This window comes from Lepidochelys kempii, chromosome 6 (assembly GCF_965140285.1).
Source record: "Lepidochelys kempii isolate rLepKem1 chromosome 6, rLepKem1.hap1, whole genome shotgun sequence".
In the NCBI taxonomy this organism is placed as follows: Eukaryota; Metazoa; Chordata; order Testudines; family Cheloniidae; genus Lepidochelys; species Lepidochelys kempii.
In genome coordinates, this window is record NC_136385.1 from 114,258,431 (window position 1) to 114,275,719 (window position 17,289).

General features: G+C 38.4%; 2 protein-coding genes across 9 annotated transcripts in view; one reads left to right on the top strand and one right to left on the bottom strand.

Annotated features, from left to right (window-relative positions):
- Positions 1–6,154, top strand: part of KLC1 (kinesin light chain 1) — a 62,779-nt gene extending 56,625 nt beyond the window's left edge. For all 4 annotated transcript variants that reach the window (XM_073349766.2, XM_073349768.2, XM_073349767.2 and 1 more), the window contains one exon: positions 1–6,154. In XM_073349766.2, the coding sequence (XP_073205867.1) occupies positions 1–66 (66 nt within the window). In that variant the 3' untranslated portion in view covers positions 67–6,154.
- The window catches only part of XRCC3 (X-ray repair cross complementing 3), a 24,775-nt gene continuing 13,554 nt past the window's right edge, over positions 6,069–17,289 (bottom strand). For all 5 annotated transcript variants that reach the window (XM_073349779.1, XM_073349780.1, XM_073349777.1 and 2 more), the window contains 4 exons: positions 14,437–14,649; positions 9,068–9,114; positions 7,833–8,101; positions 6,069–6,942 (listed from right to left, as the gene is read on the bottom strand). In XM_073349779.1, coding sequence (XP_073205880.1) covers positions 7,861–8,101; positions 9,068–9,114; positions 14,437–14,649 — 501 coding nt within the window. In that variant the 3' untranslated portion in view covers positions 6,069–6,942; positions 7,833–7,860. The remainder of the gene's footprint in view (positions 6,943–7,832; positions 8,102–9,067; positions 9,115–14,436; positions 14,650–17,289) is intronic.

Genomic DNA, 17,289 nt, shown 5'->3' on the forward strand with positions numbered 1-17,289 from the left:
GAACGAAATAATTGTCTGACAGACTCAAGAGCTCTGAGTGCCAGTCACACTGATTTGGCACATTGAAGTTCTTGGACAGAAACTAGCTAAAATTTCTTTGTGAATAAAGAAGCACTGAGACTCTCAAAGCTTTGGTTCCTTATCAGTCTCTATAGGAACATCTAATTTGTAGACTCTTTTGCAATGGACTGCTGTTTTTACTTTTCTAAAATAGTAGTGACATTTTTAAACATAGTGTTAGTGGATATTTTCTTCTAAAGAGAAATGATATATATTGCTCATTGCACTGCTGTCATTCATGCTACGTATGTCGATTTCTGTTAACAGATCTGAATATCCCAGCAGCTGAAAACTGAAAAAATAGAAATGCATATAAAACATACCAAAATGCAAAGGAGTATAAAGGTTCTCTATATTGATATTTGAAAAAAGATTAAATGAAATGTGTAGCAGAAAATATATACAGTGCTTGAATGAGACAAGTGTCGGTTATGTGCATTACTGTATAAATTCAGAATGGGGTATACTGTATTGCTGTGACTTTGCCTTGCATGACTGAGAGTCACAATTTCAGATATCTTGCCTGAAAAGTAGAGCTTAAATATTGGATTCCTTAACCAGTAGATCTAGAAAATAAATTTTGTAATGGAAACACTTAGACTACCTTAACTATAGGTGGCATGCTTATCAATACCTGTAACTATGAAATTTCCTATCTTATTTATTTATGTAGGTCTTAAGGCCCAGTAATCAGTGGTAATCGTACAGTTCATTTTGATCAGGGGGAAATGGCAAACGTTTTGGCCTGTATTTTTTTTTTTACAGTAGATGCATATTGAAGCTGTGGGGTGCAACTGTCCCAGAGCAGCAGCTGCTGCTTTAATGCAAAATATTATGCCTCAGGTTGCTGACACTTTTCGTGCCTGTCCGCTGAAGTTCTTATCCCTTAGTTCTCTTTAGGCTAAAACTACTCCATTGTTTCTTCATGCTTGTTTCAACTCTTGCCTCTCTCCATAATAGTTGATGGCAACAGGAGCAAATGAAGCAGGTGACTGCATGCTAGGCTGTTATACTGTGGAATAGCTGCTGTGCAGAGGACCTACTTGTGAAACTCTCCACTTAAGTTTAATATGTTTAGGGCCCCATCAGAAGCACTAGATGCCCTTATTTGGCAGACATGTCACATTTTTGATCAGCCATCCTTTTTTAATCTGTATACAATTAATAGATATGCTGTCTGTATTCAGGCCTGCTGCTGGGACTAAGTATGTAATGTTTAAGTATCTTGTGAACACTAACATTTTCAGTTTGTTTTTTCTGTAAAATATGTGATTTTTAAAACTCCACACTTAGAATTTTGCAGGCAGGTGAAAACTGTTATTTACATGCAAGTGGAAGGAGAAGGTAAAAATGTGCATGTGTTTGTGAATATAGAGAAATAATTGAAATATACAGAACAAAAAGATAACTATGGGACAAGCTGGAATACTAATCCAAGACTAACACACATTGAGATAAGATAGAGGAAGGTAAACAATAAGTTTTGGTATTTGATCAGGCTGTGAAGAACTCACTAGACCGAATACTTTTATAACTGCTTGACCAACTTGCATCTGGTTTTAAAGCTTATTTTAATGACTGATGCAACAAGTTATATGTGTAATGCACTTATGTTTACTATGAGGTACTTCATTAGCATCTCTGTAAAGAAGAAAATTGTATATATGGTATACTTGCCATAAAAACAGTCCAGAAATGGAAACAAGATGCTGCTAATGTGTAGTGGTTTTAGCGCAGACTAGTGCAATTCATTGATGAACTTGAGAACAAATTGTTGCTCAGTTATTTTATAGATGTAGACATAATGTGGGCTCGAATTTTAATTTTTTTTTTAGAGATCTTATATTATTTTAATAAAACATCACATATATGTTTGGTGGATTCATAGTTCTCTGCACAAAGTTTGAAGTAAACTAGCTTTGCCCATGGAACTAAACAGCAGTTGCTGGGTGGGTAAGAAGATGGTATCCATTGCTAACTGATGGGCAGGCCACAGGGCTACCACAACTGCTTTGTGTCAGCTGTCCCTTTTGCAATGTCTACGAAGGATTTCTAGTGCAAAGGCCTGCCCTACAAGTCAGTCTTTGCTGGTATAGGAGGAGATATCACAGTAATAGTGGCCCAGAGGACTTTTTACAGGCCCTTTACATCCAACGTGACTTTCACCAATGTGAAGAGCACCTATAAAGGTATGACTTTGTAGAAAGGTAGCTATTCTAACCCAAAGATGACTTTGAGATTAGATATTTGGTGCAATCTAAGAACTTGTTTCCAAGCCTTTATCTTTCAAATTTGAATTAATGTTTTTGCAGCCTCTCAAAGAACTGGAACTTGTTGTGTAAATAGAAATCTGTTTAAATATTTAAAACTTAATTCAGACCTGCTTAACTATACATTTTATTAAATGGTCTTTAAAATTCAAAACTAGAGTATGTCAGACGCTGGTGTTAGTGGAATCTCAACTTTAGGTTTTTAAATAGCTCAATAAAATATTGTAGGTGGTACTATTAGTACTGTGCTTACAGATGTGACTTGCGTGCTTTATGTTATTTAAAGAAATCCTGTCAAGGAATCATAAGGTTAAAATGTTGACCTACTTTTCTATCCCACACCGCCTTCCCAAACAAAACCACTCTTTTAACAACTTGCAAAATCTATGTAATTTTTCTGTGGATTTTGGTATCAAACTTCCTTCTGTTTAAATGATCCAAAAAATTACTTTGCCAGTGTATGCATCTGTTTGTTTTTAAGTGGACTTCTGAGTTTACTTTTAAATAATCGTTGACACTTCCATTTTAATTTTTTTTGCCAGACTCTGTCATGTTGTGCACCATTTGCGATCAGGACTGTCACTATTTGTTCTTGATTGAAGATCTAATTAAATATTATGGTAAAATTTAGCAGTGATTCATAAGCTCCCTTTGTAGATGGGTGACTGAACTAGCAGTTTACTGTTTGTAAACGATGTCCCCAGTGGTAGCAAAGTATTTAAAACAAACTATGGATGAACTACGTTTGACATTTATTTTCATGCTTTTGTATTTTGTTAAGGATGAGTGGTAGTAATTCCAAAAGGTTTAAGCTTGAAGTATCTATGGTTAATCTGTACAGTTAAAGGATTCCATTGACTTAAAAAACAAAAGAGAAAACCAAGCAAGGTTGTGTTATGTATGTACTGTTAAAATGGGGTGTGCATGCAGTGCTTCATCTAATGGATGTTTACAGTATTTGATAGGTTCAAGTGTACAATTTTGTTTTTGTCAAGTTAGGTCACTTACTTTGTCTGAAAGCTGCTAAGTGTATGTATTGCATTTTAGTAATCAAAGTGTCTGCCTATATCAAAAGAATAAATATTGGAAGGAAAGCATGAACGTGTAAAGTTTAGTTTTATAGTACAGACTTTGCATTATGATAAAAATGTATTTTTGTAAATGCATGGGTATAAATACTCTTTAAAAAGTAAATGGTTAATTTGTGAGGGGAAGTTGTGAAAGTTTACATTTGTTTCAAATCATTTGTAGTCTGAGTACTTTGAGTGGAAGAGGTAAGTAGTGTATTTTTTTTGTTTTTTTAAAGTCGAGCTAAATGAAAAGTTACCCTCACATTCATCACCCTGAGTTCAGCAGCCCTAAAATACACCTTCTTGGTGAAAAAATGAAGGCTTACGTGATAGAGTGGCAAAACTCTTTATATCCCTGTAATACAATTGTTATGACTGCTTTAAAATAGGAATAAATTAAAAGATCATAGCTAAAATTCAGTGGTTAACATTCCACCTGCATTTTAAAGCACTGAAGATGCCTAGGACTGTAAAAGTATGGCAGATTAGTTCTACTTTGGTTTTGTTAATGTATACTAAGAACTACATACAATTTGATATAAAAAGAATACTAAAAATTGGTTAAATAATGAGGAATCTTCAACATCTCGATGTATTCATCAGACACTGTCTCCAACTTAAAGCTCTATGAAGTTTTTTAAAATTATGAAAAGTATTTTCCTATGTAACTTGGAGGCTGGTGTAACAAAATTAACAAATTAAGAATGCACAGCTCAAGTTCTATTAAATAACTAAGGGTATTTTGGTTTTGTTGGGTTGGGGAGGAAAATGAAGGTTAGTAACATCTTTTAAAGTAGAGCTCTGCTCAGATACAAAATTTGTATCTACATCTGGTCCACAGATATTAGCAGATTTTCAGGGCTCTGTCTTTAAGGATAGTAATGGACAAATTGGAGGATTGGGCCAAAAGAAATCTGATGAGGTTCAATAAGGATAAGTGCAGGGTCCTGCACTTAGGATGGAAGAACCCAATGCACCACTACAGACTAGGGACCGAATGGCTAGGCAGCAGTTGGGCAGAAAAGGACCTAGGGGTGACTGTGGACGAGAAGCTGGATATGAGTCAGCAGTGTGCCCTTGTTGCCAAGAAGGCCAATGGCATTTTGGGATGTATAAGTAGGGGCATAGCGAGCATATCGAGGGACGTGATCGTCCCCTTCTATTCGACATTGGTGAGGCCTCATCTGGAGTACTGTGTCCAGTTTTGGGCCCCACACTACAAGAAGGATGTGGATAAATTGGAAAGAGTCCAGCGAAGGGCAACAAAAATGATTAGGGGTCTGGAACACATGACTTATGAGGAGAGGCTGAGGGAACTGGGATTGTTTAGTCTGCAGAAGAGAAGAATCGGGAGATTTGATAGCTGCTTTCAACTACCTGAGAGGTGGTTCCAGAGAGGATGGTTCTAGACTATTCTCAGTGGTAGAAGAGGACAGGACAAGGAGTAATGGTCTCAAGTTGCAGTGGGGGAGGTTTAGGTTGGATGTTAGGAAAAACTTTTTCACTAGGAGGGTGATAAAACACTGGAATGCGTTACCTAGGGAGGTGGTAGAATCTCCTTCCTTAGAAGTTTTTAAGGTCAGGCTTGACAAAGCCCTGGCTGGGATGATTTAATTGGGGATTGGTCCTGCTTTGAGCAGGGGGTTGGACTAGATGATCTCCTGAGGTCCCTTCCAACCCTGATATTCTATGATTCTAATGTCACCTTTCCCTTTAAGTCCAAGTAAAAAAAAAAAAAAAAAATCTGTGGATTTAGATTACAAACGTTAGTTTTAAAACCTTCAAAGACTGATTTTGAGGGTGCTTGTGTTGATCTTAGCTCTCAAATACTGTACAGTATATTTCCAACTGTTGAAGGAGAAACAGAACCCTGAATTCCTTTCTTGAAGGGTAAGAACTGAAAAGCTTCAAAATAAAACAAAACCTTAATCGTAACAAATATCAGTAAATCACTGTGATTTAAATGCAGAACTTGTCATGAAGTTAAAGGTTAGGCTTTTTAACTAGATCTGTTGTGTTAACACTTTAGTTCCGTAAATGCACTTTTTTATACACCAGTGTCTTTACAGTGCACAGAATAACTGTCCTACCATTCTAATTTTCAACAGCAATCTGGTTCCAGAAGCATATCCTGTTACCACTGAATGTCTCTTTACTTTGTATCTGTTACAGAGCTATGGTTTGATTTGATGTTTATTTTCAAAGTGCAAAAATAAAATATTTACATGTAATCTTACAATAATTCTATGTAAAATAAAGATGGGTGTATTTATGCATTTTAGAATGTAAATCTTTCATGTAAAAACAACTTAGTCATGTATTTTTCCTGTACAGAAGCAAACCTCAGTTGTGAAACCCAAAGATTAATAAAGCTATAATAAGGGACAGTTCCTAAATAAAATGCATTTATTACATAAAAGAAAAAACTTCTGGAACAGCTGTGACTTACAATGGAGAGTTACAGTATGTTCCTGTATTGCTGATAATATTCTGCTGAAAAATAAGGAACACCCACAAAATAAATACTTAGCACTGTATACAGATCTGCTTTTCATGGGTTTTACACCACCTAACTTGTATTGAATTAAAGTGTAGTTCATAAATGCAATTTTAAGATATGTGAACCCTCTATACAGCTATAGCTGATGAAATAAAATACAGTAAAAAATTCTCTTAAACATTGACTTTATTTGACTGTATGATAAGTGCTTCACTGTACAGTGGAAGGTTTTTTTGTTTTAAACTCTAGAATCACTTTTTTTGTGGGTGCAGAAAGCTCAAGAAAATTATTATAAACTGTTGTAACCTGCAAGATCCAGGACTATATTTGGATGTTCAAATAAGGACTACTAATTGACTGTCCTGTGGGGTAATTTCAAAGAGGTATTAAATCACTAAATCACTGGGATAAGAGGGAATGTAATGTTTTTGAATGTTAGAATTCTTGATGTCTGATTTGTGTCCATTTATTCTTTTACGTAGAGACTGTCCAGTTTGGCCAATGTACATGGCAGAGGGGCATTGCTGGCACATGATGGCATATATCACACTGGTAGATGTGTAGGTGAACGAGCCTCTGATAGTGTGACTGATGTGATTGGGCCCTATTATGGTGTCCCCTGAATAGATATGGGGACACAATCGGCAACGGGCTTTGTCGCAAGGATAGGTTCCTGGATTAGTGTTTTTGTTGTGTGGTTGCTGGTGAGTATTTGCTTCAGGTTGGGGGGCTGTCTGTAAGCAAGGACTGGCCTGTCTCCCAAGATCTGTGAGAGTGATGGGTCATCCTGCAGGATAGGTTGTAGATCCTTGATGATGCATTGGAGAGGGGGCTGAAGGTGACTGCTAGTTGCGTTCTGTTATTTTCTTTGTTGGGCCTGTCCTGTAGTAGGTAACTTCTGGGTATTCTTCTGGCTCTGTCAATCTGTTTCTTCACTTCAGCAGGTGAGTATTGTAGTTGTAAGAATGCTTGATAGAGAGCTTGTAGGTGTTTGTCTCTGTCTGAGGGGTTGGAGCAAATGCAGTTGTATCATAGAGCTGGGCTGTAGACAATGGATCGTGACAATTAGACGTCAAGAATTATAACATTCAAAAACCAGTTGGAGAACACTTCAATCTCTTTGGTCACTCAATTACAGACTTAAGTGGCAATTCTTCAACAAAAAAAACTTCAAAAACAGACTCCAATGAGAGACTGCTGAATTGGAATTAATTTGCAAACTGGATACAATTAACTTAGGCTTGAATAAAGACTGGGAGTGGATGGGTCATTACACAAACTAAAACTATTTCCCCATGTTCCTCACATGTTCTTGTCAACTGCTGGAAATGGCCCACCTTGATTATCACTACAAAAGGTTCCCCCCCCCGCCCTCCTCCTGGTCATAGCTCACCTTACCTGATCACTCTTGTTACCACACACACTGTAACACCCATTGTTTCATGTTCTCTGTGTATATACATCTCCCCACTGTATTTTCCAATGCATGCATCCGTTGAAGTGAGCTGTAGCTCACGAAAGCTTATGCTCAAATAAATTTGTTAGTCTCTAAGGTGCCACAAGTCCTCCTTTTCTTTTTATAAACATGGTATTTCCCTGCTAGAGTCAGCATTTGAAAGTACAGCTGGCCTACTTCAGTAAGTGTTTAAAGCAGGCCAGCATTTAGTACAGGCTGCCTCCCAAAGATGCAGGTAATATTTTGTTAAGATCCCTTCTTTTCCAAGATAGGTGCATCGAGGTGGAAACCTAACTGAACCTAAAAGTAGGTACAGAAATCTATTCTCTATCACTGCTTCTGTATTTTCTCAGAATATGGTTATAAAAATGTATTGTCCAAGTAACATTTTCCATATACATGTTAGGCATCTTTTTTTCTACAGATGAAAAAAAATTAGGCAAATGGCTTCTTGATTCACAATCTTTTATATCTACCTTTGGAGTATATAGATATGTAACATTTTCACAGGGGGGTTTTCACTTTTACTCCTTTCACACCTTCCAAATTTACTGCATAGCAGCAAAAGGACTGAGGGAGATGAGGAGCAAAAACCACACTTAAAGTCCTCAAAACACTTCCAGTGTGCTGTAATGCACCTCCAGGTGACTGTTCTGATTGTGTTGTTCGACTGGCCATCAATCTCATCAACAGTTGGTTGGACCAGGTTAGCCCAAGTGCTGGAGAAACATTCTTATCCAATAAGCTAGAAGGAAACAATGTTTTATAAGTTTTTGCATGCATGAAACATAAGATGCTTCACACTAAATTGCTAATTCATTTTAAGTAGACATACGTTAGAAATTACACTTCAACTATAAGTAGCTGCAATGCTTCACAGAGATGGCACTTGTCTGGACAAATCCTCTCAAACAATTTTCAGCCACTTAAAATACAAATTACAGGGCCATCTACCCTGGGCTCCATCAGAGGCAACATTACATAGGGTAGGGTAGATTTAACACCCTCAATTTTTTTTTCTTGATTTGTTGTTTATAAAATTTGTTTTAAAGGAAAGTGGAAATAACCTTCCAGTAGCCAGGGAATAACCTGCCCAAAGAAGAAGTTTCTCCCTGTCCCCTGTCAACAATGTCATGCCCTTGAAACACAAAATTTATATCTCCTCTTCTAAAAATACGACCTTATGTCTGTGGGAATGTTCTCATTCATATAAATGTCAAGGCCTTACTTAAATCCTACTAATCTTTTGGCCTCAAAGGTATCTTGCAGCAATGAAGTTCTGCTGGTTAATTATATCTTTACATTTTTTAAAACAAAACAAAACAGGATTTTAATAAAGTTTTAAATTTATATGGAAAGTGACAACATCCACAGTTACATCAGACAGACAAGAGAAGATATAATCCCACATGTGCTGGAGTGTAAACCAATCACTAATACCTAATGATTAAAAAAAAATATCTCCTAGGAGCAGATTATTCCATAATTGTATCCCATAGGATTTCTTCCACTTTCCTCCAGAGCTGGTACTGGTCACTGTCAGAAACAGAATGCTAGATAAGATGACCCCTGGTCTGATGTGGCAAGGTAATTCCTATGTTCCTATATATTATACTGAGGATAAACTGACAAAAGAAGAAAGAGTGCAGGGTTAAATCTTCCTTGTGTGTGTGTACTATTATTACATTTCAGTTTATGGAGAACTACTTACCCAAAATTGCTCTGAGAAACATCTGTCTCATCCACTGCATCCGTTACCTAAGTAATAAACAGATTTTGAATGAAGTTGTACTGTGAATATATATTTGTATTTACCCAAGGAAAGGTGGGGAAAGAGGGTGACACACACAAAAGACCTTATATTGAATCACAATTACTTAAGCTAAATTAAAAAAAACAAAACAAAAAAACCCAACCCTTAGTTATCCAGGCTGAAATTGAAGGGGTACTATGGGGTATAAACTTAGTCCTAAACACTGTAACTATTCACTAAGTCACAGCTTGTACCAATCTATTAATTAAAAATTAAAAAGGGCCATAGAATAGTTTCACTAGATAGTACCATCATCTGAAGAACTATAAAAGAATAAACCCAATTTTACATGTGTGTAAGTGAAGACACTGAGTGAGTGATTACGTGACTTGCCCAAGTTCACAAACTCAGACTGGGGGTAGAGCCTGGAATAGAACTCAGGTGTCCTGCCTCCCAGGAATGCATCTCAACCACATTAATTATCTTCCAAGATGAAACATATAAAAAATCTTTGTTCTTAACATCTTTCTGTTGACAAAAGCACATTAAGTTAAAAGAGTTGTTGTGTTTGTATGTAGCCCTTAGTATACACTAGGATTTTTTTCTTAGAAGCACAGCTTGAAGATACAGATGAGAAAAAAATTATTACATTCACAGCTCCCTCCTGTAGCTACAATTTTTGTAGCCTACTGGATATGCTACATGTCTTATTTTAAAAGGAGTCCAGTTAGTTATTTTTAAAAAACTTTTTAATTAAAAATGCATTTGCTTTCTGGATCCTGACCTCCTCCTCAGAGGACTGGACTGCATTTCTCTCTCAGCAAATACCAGAGACAGTTCAGACTGTCCATGAGGCTTCACCCTTCCACCCTTGTGTCAGATTCTATCTCCAGCATTTTAAGCAGAACGGCAATCCAGCATTCCCAGCTTCTAAAGATGAATTTGAGATTACAGCAAGCAAACAACAGTCCCGATCTCCCAATTCGTCTTTGCCTTTGGGGTCTGAAATTTCAGGAGCCTTTTCCCCAAATGAGCCCATCCACTGGGCTTCTGCACTTCACTTGTTTCTTTTTACAGCAGAGCAGTCCAAATGGAGCAATTCAAAGGCTAAGAGATGCTCAAGCTGCTACGAGACCCTTTCTGGACATTTGGAAGGGTAGTTCTTCCACAATTGCTCCCTATCTGCAGAATCTTGCTTTGCCAGGAAGAGAGACTTTGTCTACATAAATCTGGGACCTGTGCATCCCACCACATCAGCAAAGACTCCTCTAAAGACAATTTCTCAAGGGCACATTGGTTCTCTTCAGTTCTTGGGAGTCAAACCAGACCTGCCTGAGCAATTTCTTCAGTCCTAAGGTCAAAATACTACTTGGAACTGAGGGGTCCAATCCACCTCTAAACACATAAAGCACTACAGTTCAATCTCAAGTTCTTAAGTGATGGAGTCACTTGGAAGAAATCTAGCATACTTTCTGATTCCTTTGCAAAAGGAAGTTCCTTCTGCAAAAAAGATTTCCTAAACAGCCAAAAGCATAGGAAAATAACCCAATAAAGCATTCCAAATCCAAAGGTGCTCCCCAAAGATGGAGGACTTTGGACCAAAATAACAAACAAGAGAAATTCCTCCCCCAGACTATTGCTGCAATATCTAGGAAACTTTTTTTTAAGCACACCTACACAAATTGTCGATCAGTACAAAATATTACCCATTCAACCTTTCCTTTCCTCCCAGAATGTTCAGTAATAAGTACCTGGCTGAGGAGCCTGTAGGCTACTCTACATTCATTTTTAGACTACACATTCGTCAGAAGATAGTCCTTAAGGATGTCCCTCTTCGGGTAGCATATAGCCAAATGGAAATCAGTCTATTTGGGACAGGTCAGTGCAAACCTTAGGGTTCTCTAACCTATGCTCGGGCCAGAGCCAATCTACTGTTCCATGATTCTCAAGACAGATCTAACCAGCACTCAAACTACCTCCGATGCAGAGCAGAGAATCTTCTCAATGCAGAAGAGTTTTGAAAAGATACATACTTGTCCTGCCCTTGCCTCCTTGTCAGACACCTTATTTGCAGCATAGCTGCCCCAGAAAACCCTGGAAAAACGGCCAAAAAGAGCTGACTCCACAATGCACAGTCCCATTCTAAAGGATATCCAAGGGGCCAGTGGCAGAATCCATGACAAGGCTCTGCAGGAACTGCACTGTAGAGGAGACCAGGACAGAAGGTCCTAGAGCAGTGGTCCCCAAAATTTTTACCTCATGCCCCCCTTTACCCCCGTCGGTGTCCCATCCCCCCAAGCCGGGAGCGGGGCAGCAGCTCCCGGGGAGGGGATGCGGACAGGGGTAAGGGGACCAAGCCTGGGCTACAGCTGGGGGCAGGGCCAGGAGAAGAGCCTCGGCCAGGGACCTTGGCCAGTAGCCAGGGCCTGGGGCCAGCAGCAGATCCCTGAGCACAGGGCCGGCAGCCAGGAGCGGAGCTGGGCAGCACTCCCTCCCTGCCGCCTGTGGGGGCTGGCCTGGGCTCCAGCCTCACCCCCCCAAATGTTCTTCCACACCCCAATAGGGGGGCACACCCTACAGTTTGGGGACCTGTCCTACAGTAAGTGCTGAGGCTTGAGGGGGCTTCACATCCCCAGAAATCCACTATGTTTAGGGCCTGAATCATGCTTCTGAGTACAGATTCTACCAAGAATTCAAAGGAAACTTGAGGGAAGCCTCAGCTTCACACCTCCTGTGTCCTCTCCAGAGGTGGTTCTAGTGGGGAGAAGGTCTCATCTTATAGAAATAACTTGTCATTTTCTAGTACAGCCATTTAAAATTAACAGCAGCTTAGTGAAGCAGAGCCCTAGGTTTAGGTTTATCAATCTTATCATGGACTAAAGTTAAAGGGATGCTACCATCAACTTGCTGAATCATTTCTGTTTGAAAATATTGTAATATTGTTACAAGTGACAATAAAATTATTAGATCTTGTAGCTTGTAGTATTGTTACAAGTGATCCCTAAAATTATTAGATCTGAAAGACGTTGCCTATCTAAGGCTTTTTTTCTGCTGCCCACCACTGTAGTATTCCAAGTGCCTTCCATGTAAAATCAATGGCATTACCTGACTTCATGGAGTATCTAGCACTTCTCCTTTTTTCAGGATAAAAATATGGGGGTTTTTTTGTTTTGATCCTTTAGATTTTCTTTCCTTTCCTTAGATGGTGGTACAAGGAGGTGTCACCATTGTGTCATCATTATAGAGGAAAAAAAATTTGAAGACAGTTTTGCAGTGTTTTTTAAAAGGTGGTCAGATTCTGGCTTTGCCCAATCTCTTCTGGAAGTTTGTTTCATAGTAGGTCCCTTTGACTGAGAATGTTTTATCCCAAGCTCTCACAAACTTCATCCTGGGCTTCATTTTCTGGATTGTCTCAGAGGACTGCAGCTGTCACGATAGTTCATAGACAGAATTTTTGTCTTTAATGGAGTTGGAGTTTGATCCACTAGTTGCTTTGTTGATTAGGACCAGAACCTTAAATTGGCATCATAAGTTGACTGGGAGCCCATGGAGGGACTTCAGCATAAGCCTCTTGTACTCCAGGCAGCCTCCTAAACCACAGACATGCAGACAGCCACATTTTGTAACAGCTAGAGCTGATGCACTGTCTTCACATTCAGCTTCAGATACAGTGAATTACAGTAATCCACCCTAGATGTGACAAATGCATTGACCATTGCCAGGTTCTTGTTCAGAAGAAAAGGAAAAAGTTACCTAAGAAACTGGAGATGAAGCTAGTTTTTTTAGATACTGATGGTACAAGGTCATCTAAGTTTAATGAGTCAGACTAGAAGCCAAAGCTTCACACTATTTTGATGGAGGCTTTATGTTATCAATGGAAGGTAGAAACAATGTCTTGGCTAGTTCTTCAAAATGCTTCCCCTCTCTGACTAGCATCACTTTGGTCTTGCTGGGTTCAGCTTGAGCCAGCAGACCTTCATCCAAGAACCAATGTCTTGTAGGTATTCTGCCATTTTAGTAGTGACAGTAGTTGCATGAATTGTGAATGAGATATATAGTTCAGTGTCATTAGCAGTGTTGGCAGCTGGGTCGATAACATCTCCTATCTCATTAGATATTGAAGAGAAAATGGGATAGTACCGGTCCCTGTGGGACCCCTTCAAAGTTAGCGTAAGTGAGAGAAATTATCTTTTTTTTCAGTCTGATCACTTTGTGCAGTTTACAATGCTTTACATATGGTTACTTTCACTTTCTCCTCTATATACTTTCACTTTCTCCTCTTCTCCTCCACTTTCTCCCTTAGCAAAAAACGACCCTTGCAAACATTAACAGCGGAGGAGCAAAAACATTTATAAAAATAATTTTTAAAAAAATTTCAGGACATTATTTAAAGCCCACCTTATTAGCAACTGGAACATTTCAGTTAGTCATTATGATGAAGTTGATAATATCCCTTTAAAACAAGACAATTTTCTCACTCAAGCAGCCCTTTTTTCCTAATGTACTGAGCACTAACTTGCAAAATCAGATTTTTGGGACCTGGGACCTCTAGGCACTACCGTGATACAAATAACAATAAAAACTGTCTCCAAAAGTGTTCCAAAAATATTAGTAGGAAAAAACCAAGCTAAAAACAGATCAAGCTGCATAAGCAAGTTTAAGATCCAATGCTTCGTCCCAATTTTAAAGAAAATATTTCCATTAGTTCTCTGTACTGATTGTTCCCTTTTGGCTCATTCTAGTTTCTTTTAATACCTCAAATATTTTTTTAAAAGTAAGATTATTTTCCTACATATGTTACTCAAAAAATTAAGCTTATGACTTCCTTGGACCAACGTTAAGTGGATTAAGTTCCACATCACAAAGTCACCATAATGGCCACTGGTACTGCCTGGGTTGTACGTGTTCTGTTGATAGAGGCCTCCAGAGCTATCATAAATTGACTAGATGTAATAAAAACCTAAAATGTTGGAGAGGAAAATATTAGGACATACTGACTTTCCTAGTTCTTATATAGGTTTTTCAGTTTCATGGGAGAAGGAAATTGTTGTATTAATACAAATATGTTTTCACTTCCAGAATGTATCAATTGGCTTGTATAACATTCCTACAAATACTTTCAGGCCAACAGATGTCTCAATACTAGTGAATTTGTTTCTGTATGATAAAACTCCTCCATTAATCCTTAAAATGATCATAGACCAAAAGTGTGTGATCAAAAAGAATACTGTCAGGTTCATTTCTGTTTGTGGTTCTTTTCAAGAAGTCTCTTTTATTTTGTTTGTTCAACGGTTCTGCAGAGTAGGAAATAATTTCTGGTTTCATACCTGATTAATGCATAGTATTGGCGTTCTGAATCTACTGCTTAAACTGTGAAGTTTTGCTCCGAATGTCTGCAGATATCTGGCTTTCATAACTGAATCTTTTGCGCCAAATTCACATCGAAACAAAGCAGCCATAGAATCAATGACCACCAAACGCACCATGCCTCTTGAGAGCAGTACGGAAATCCTTTTAGCAATGCAGTTGTAGAATGTGTCCTACCACAAAATACAAACATTCAATATTAGAACTAGTTAGAATGCTGGTACCTATAAAATTTTAAGACAGATACCTGTCATTTCACTGCTTGGCTCTGTGGTTATTTATGGGAGGTTACATTCATAAGCCAAGATTATGGATCTTTGACACAATTGTATTCTTCTGTGTAGGTCTGGCTGTCTTGCTTGTGACTACTTTTAACAAACAAACAACCCTCCAATAAAAAAGGATCAACTGCAGCACTAGTTTACACCACATACAGCCTAGCACAGTCAAGTAAATGGAGCTGCACAACACATAATAGGTCAAGAAAAAGGTTGGCCTGGATTTTTGAGTCACGTATAGAATTCCAGTGTTACCTAAGAACATAATAGTGCAGTCCTACTCCATGGCCACTCTGCATTCATTTGAATGTTGAGGAGTTAATTCAAGGCTAGCATAAGTCATCAGAGTATTGATAAATGAGAAAAGACCGTGTTCTTTCATCAAAGGAATTGAGATAGTACCATATACAGCTATTATATCAGACCCTCTATTAACCAAAACTCCTGGTAAAAGTTAGTAACACCTGAAACTCCTGTTTCCTCCCCCATTGATAAAAAATTCCATCATCTGAATGTTTCTGAAGTCCCCAAAATATTTTAGATAGAAGTTACACTCCACTGGGTACTTAGTAGTTTAATTTTCTTCTATCACATGTAACACTTGTTCATCTTAGCAAAGAGGGAATTCTCTTGACACCCTTGCACTGTTCTTGTGGAAGACACCATTCTTCACACATAAATACGAATACACAGTTAAAGATTTATAAACATTCTGCCAGGATTAGAGGTTACACACTGATGACTTTCTACATTCCATGTCTGTCAAAATTAGACTGAATTTCTTGGAACTGGATTATAGTAGGTTTCACCTTACTGAACTGATTTGCTCTTCCCACAAATATCATCAGAACTATGTGTTTCTAACTGTTGAAAAGAATTCATTCAGCAGAATAGATGACCTCTTTAGAGAGACGACTTACTATGTTCACAGTACACTAAGGGTGGTCTACACTGCATTGGAGAGGTGACTGCAGTTTAGGGAGCCATTGCCATGAGTTTTAATTTAGCTACTGCAGCTAAAAATAGCAGTGAAGATTTAACAAAACAGACCCCAGCACCAGTTAACAACATGAGGACGTACCCAGAGTTCTGGGTGTGCTTGTACAGCCCGTGCTGTAGCCTGTGTTGCCTTACCTTCACTGCTATTTTTAGCTGCACTACCTAAATTAAAGCTAGCATAGGTATGCCCACCTGAGCTACAATCGCAGCTCTGATTGCAATGTAGACATACTCTTAGTGGAACATCTGTCAGGTTCTAACCATTTCCAGTTATCAAAAAATACTTTGGTCTTTTTGTTAACATCCAAAACTTACTCTCATCAAGGACACATGAACAACTGGATTGTTCAGCATGCAAGATGTCAAAGGTTTTGACAAGGAAGGGAGTGGAGGATGTAAAATAAAATAGAGATTGTTCCATTTCATAGTGCAGCCAACAAAGTTGGATTGGGTTTTTATTTATTTATTTTTAATAGTTTCTTACTTTCCCCGAGACAAGCAGATTTTCACACACAGAGTACAGATGCCAGCAATGACTGTCTTTTTTGGGCAGGGAGGAGAAGCAGCACCAGGAGCAGCTGTCACTGGAAAAATGTGTATGCTTTAGGTTTAAATTTTACTTCTATTGCTGCAATTTATTGCCTTGTCAGTATGTGTAACATTTATTATTTGAGGGGATACTTTGGTTCTATGTATATCCTATTATAAGATGTTTCTCAGAACTCCTGCTGTTATTGTGCAGACTGTCTCCATGATAAATGCATTTTATAATTTCATAGGACTGGAATAAAATCTTTACCATTGTTTCCCAACATAGGAGGGCCAATTGTTGTGTGGACTGCAACAAATGTGACATTTAGATTAGAATTTGCAATATTATCAGCATATACAATGTGTTCTTATATTTACTTTAAACCAGAATGTTTAAAATACTGATCTAGTACTTTGAACAAATGTTATTTTTAACCTTTAGAGCCCATTAGAAAATGAAGGTTACTTATCCACAACCAGAGTTCTTTGAGATGAGCCTCTGGATAGTCACACTTCTGGGATGAAGGTGCCTGAGCTGGAAGCTTCTGGAACCTTCTGGAAAGCAGTGTCCACTGGGGTTACTTGCACCTCCTCCTCGCTCCCAACCTGGAGAGTTCTGAGAGTATAAAAGGGGAAATATCCAAGTCACCCCTCAGTTTCTTCCACTAATTTGGGAATTCCTAACCTGAGACTCTGAAGAAGTGGAGAAAGTGGGCTGGGAGTGCGAATATGCAGAGGCTTATCTCGAAGAACTCTAGTTTTAGGTAAGTAACTTTCATTTCATCTTCAAATGGCCTTTGCATATTCCTACTTGTGGGAGTGTAGCAAGCAGTAAAATGCCCAGGAAAGGGGACTGTGTTCTAGGTAAACAAGGGTCAACAGGACTGCCAAACAAGCATCAGCTTTGGATGCCAGGTTGAGAGGAACAGAAGTGACCAATCTTGCTCTCCCAAAACAAGTCTTAATGATGGAATATTTTTGCTAAAAACACATATAGCTGCAGTA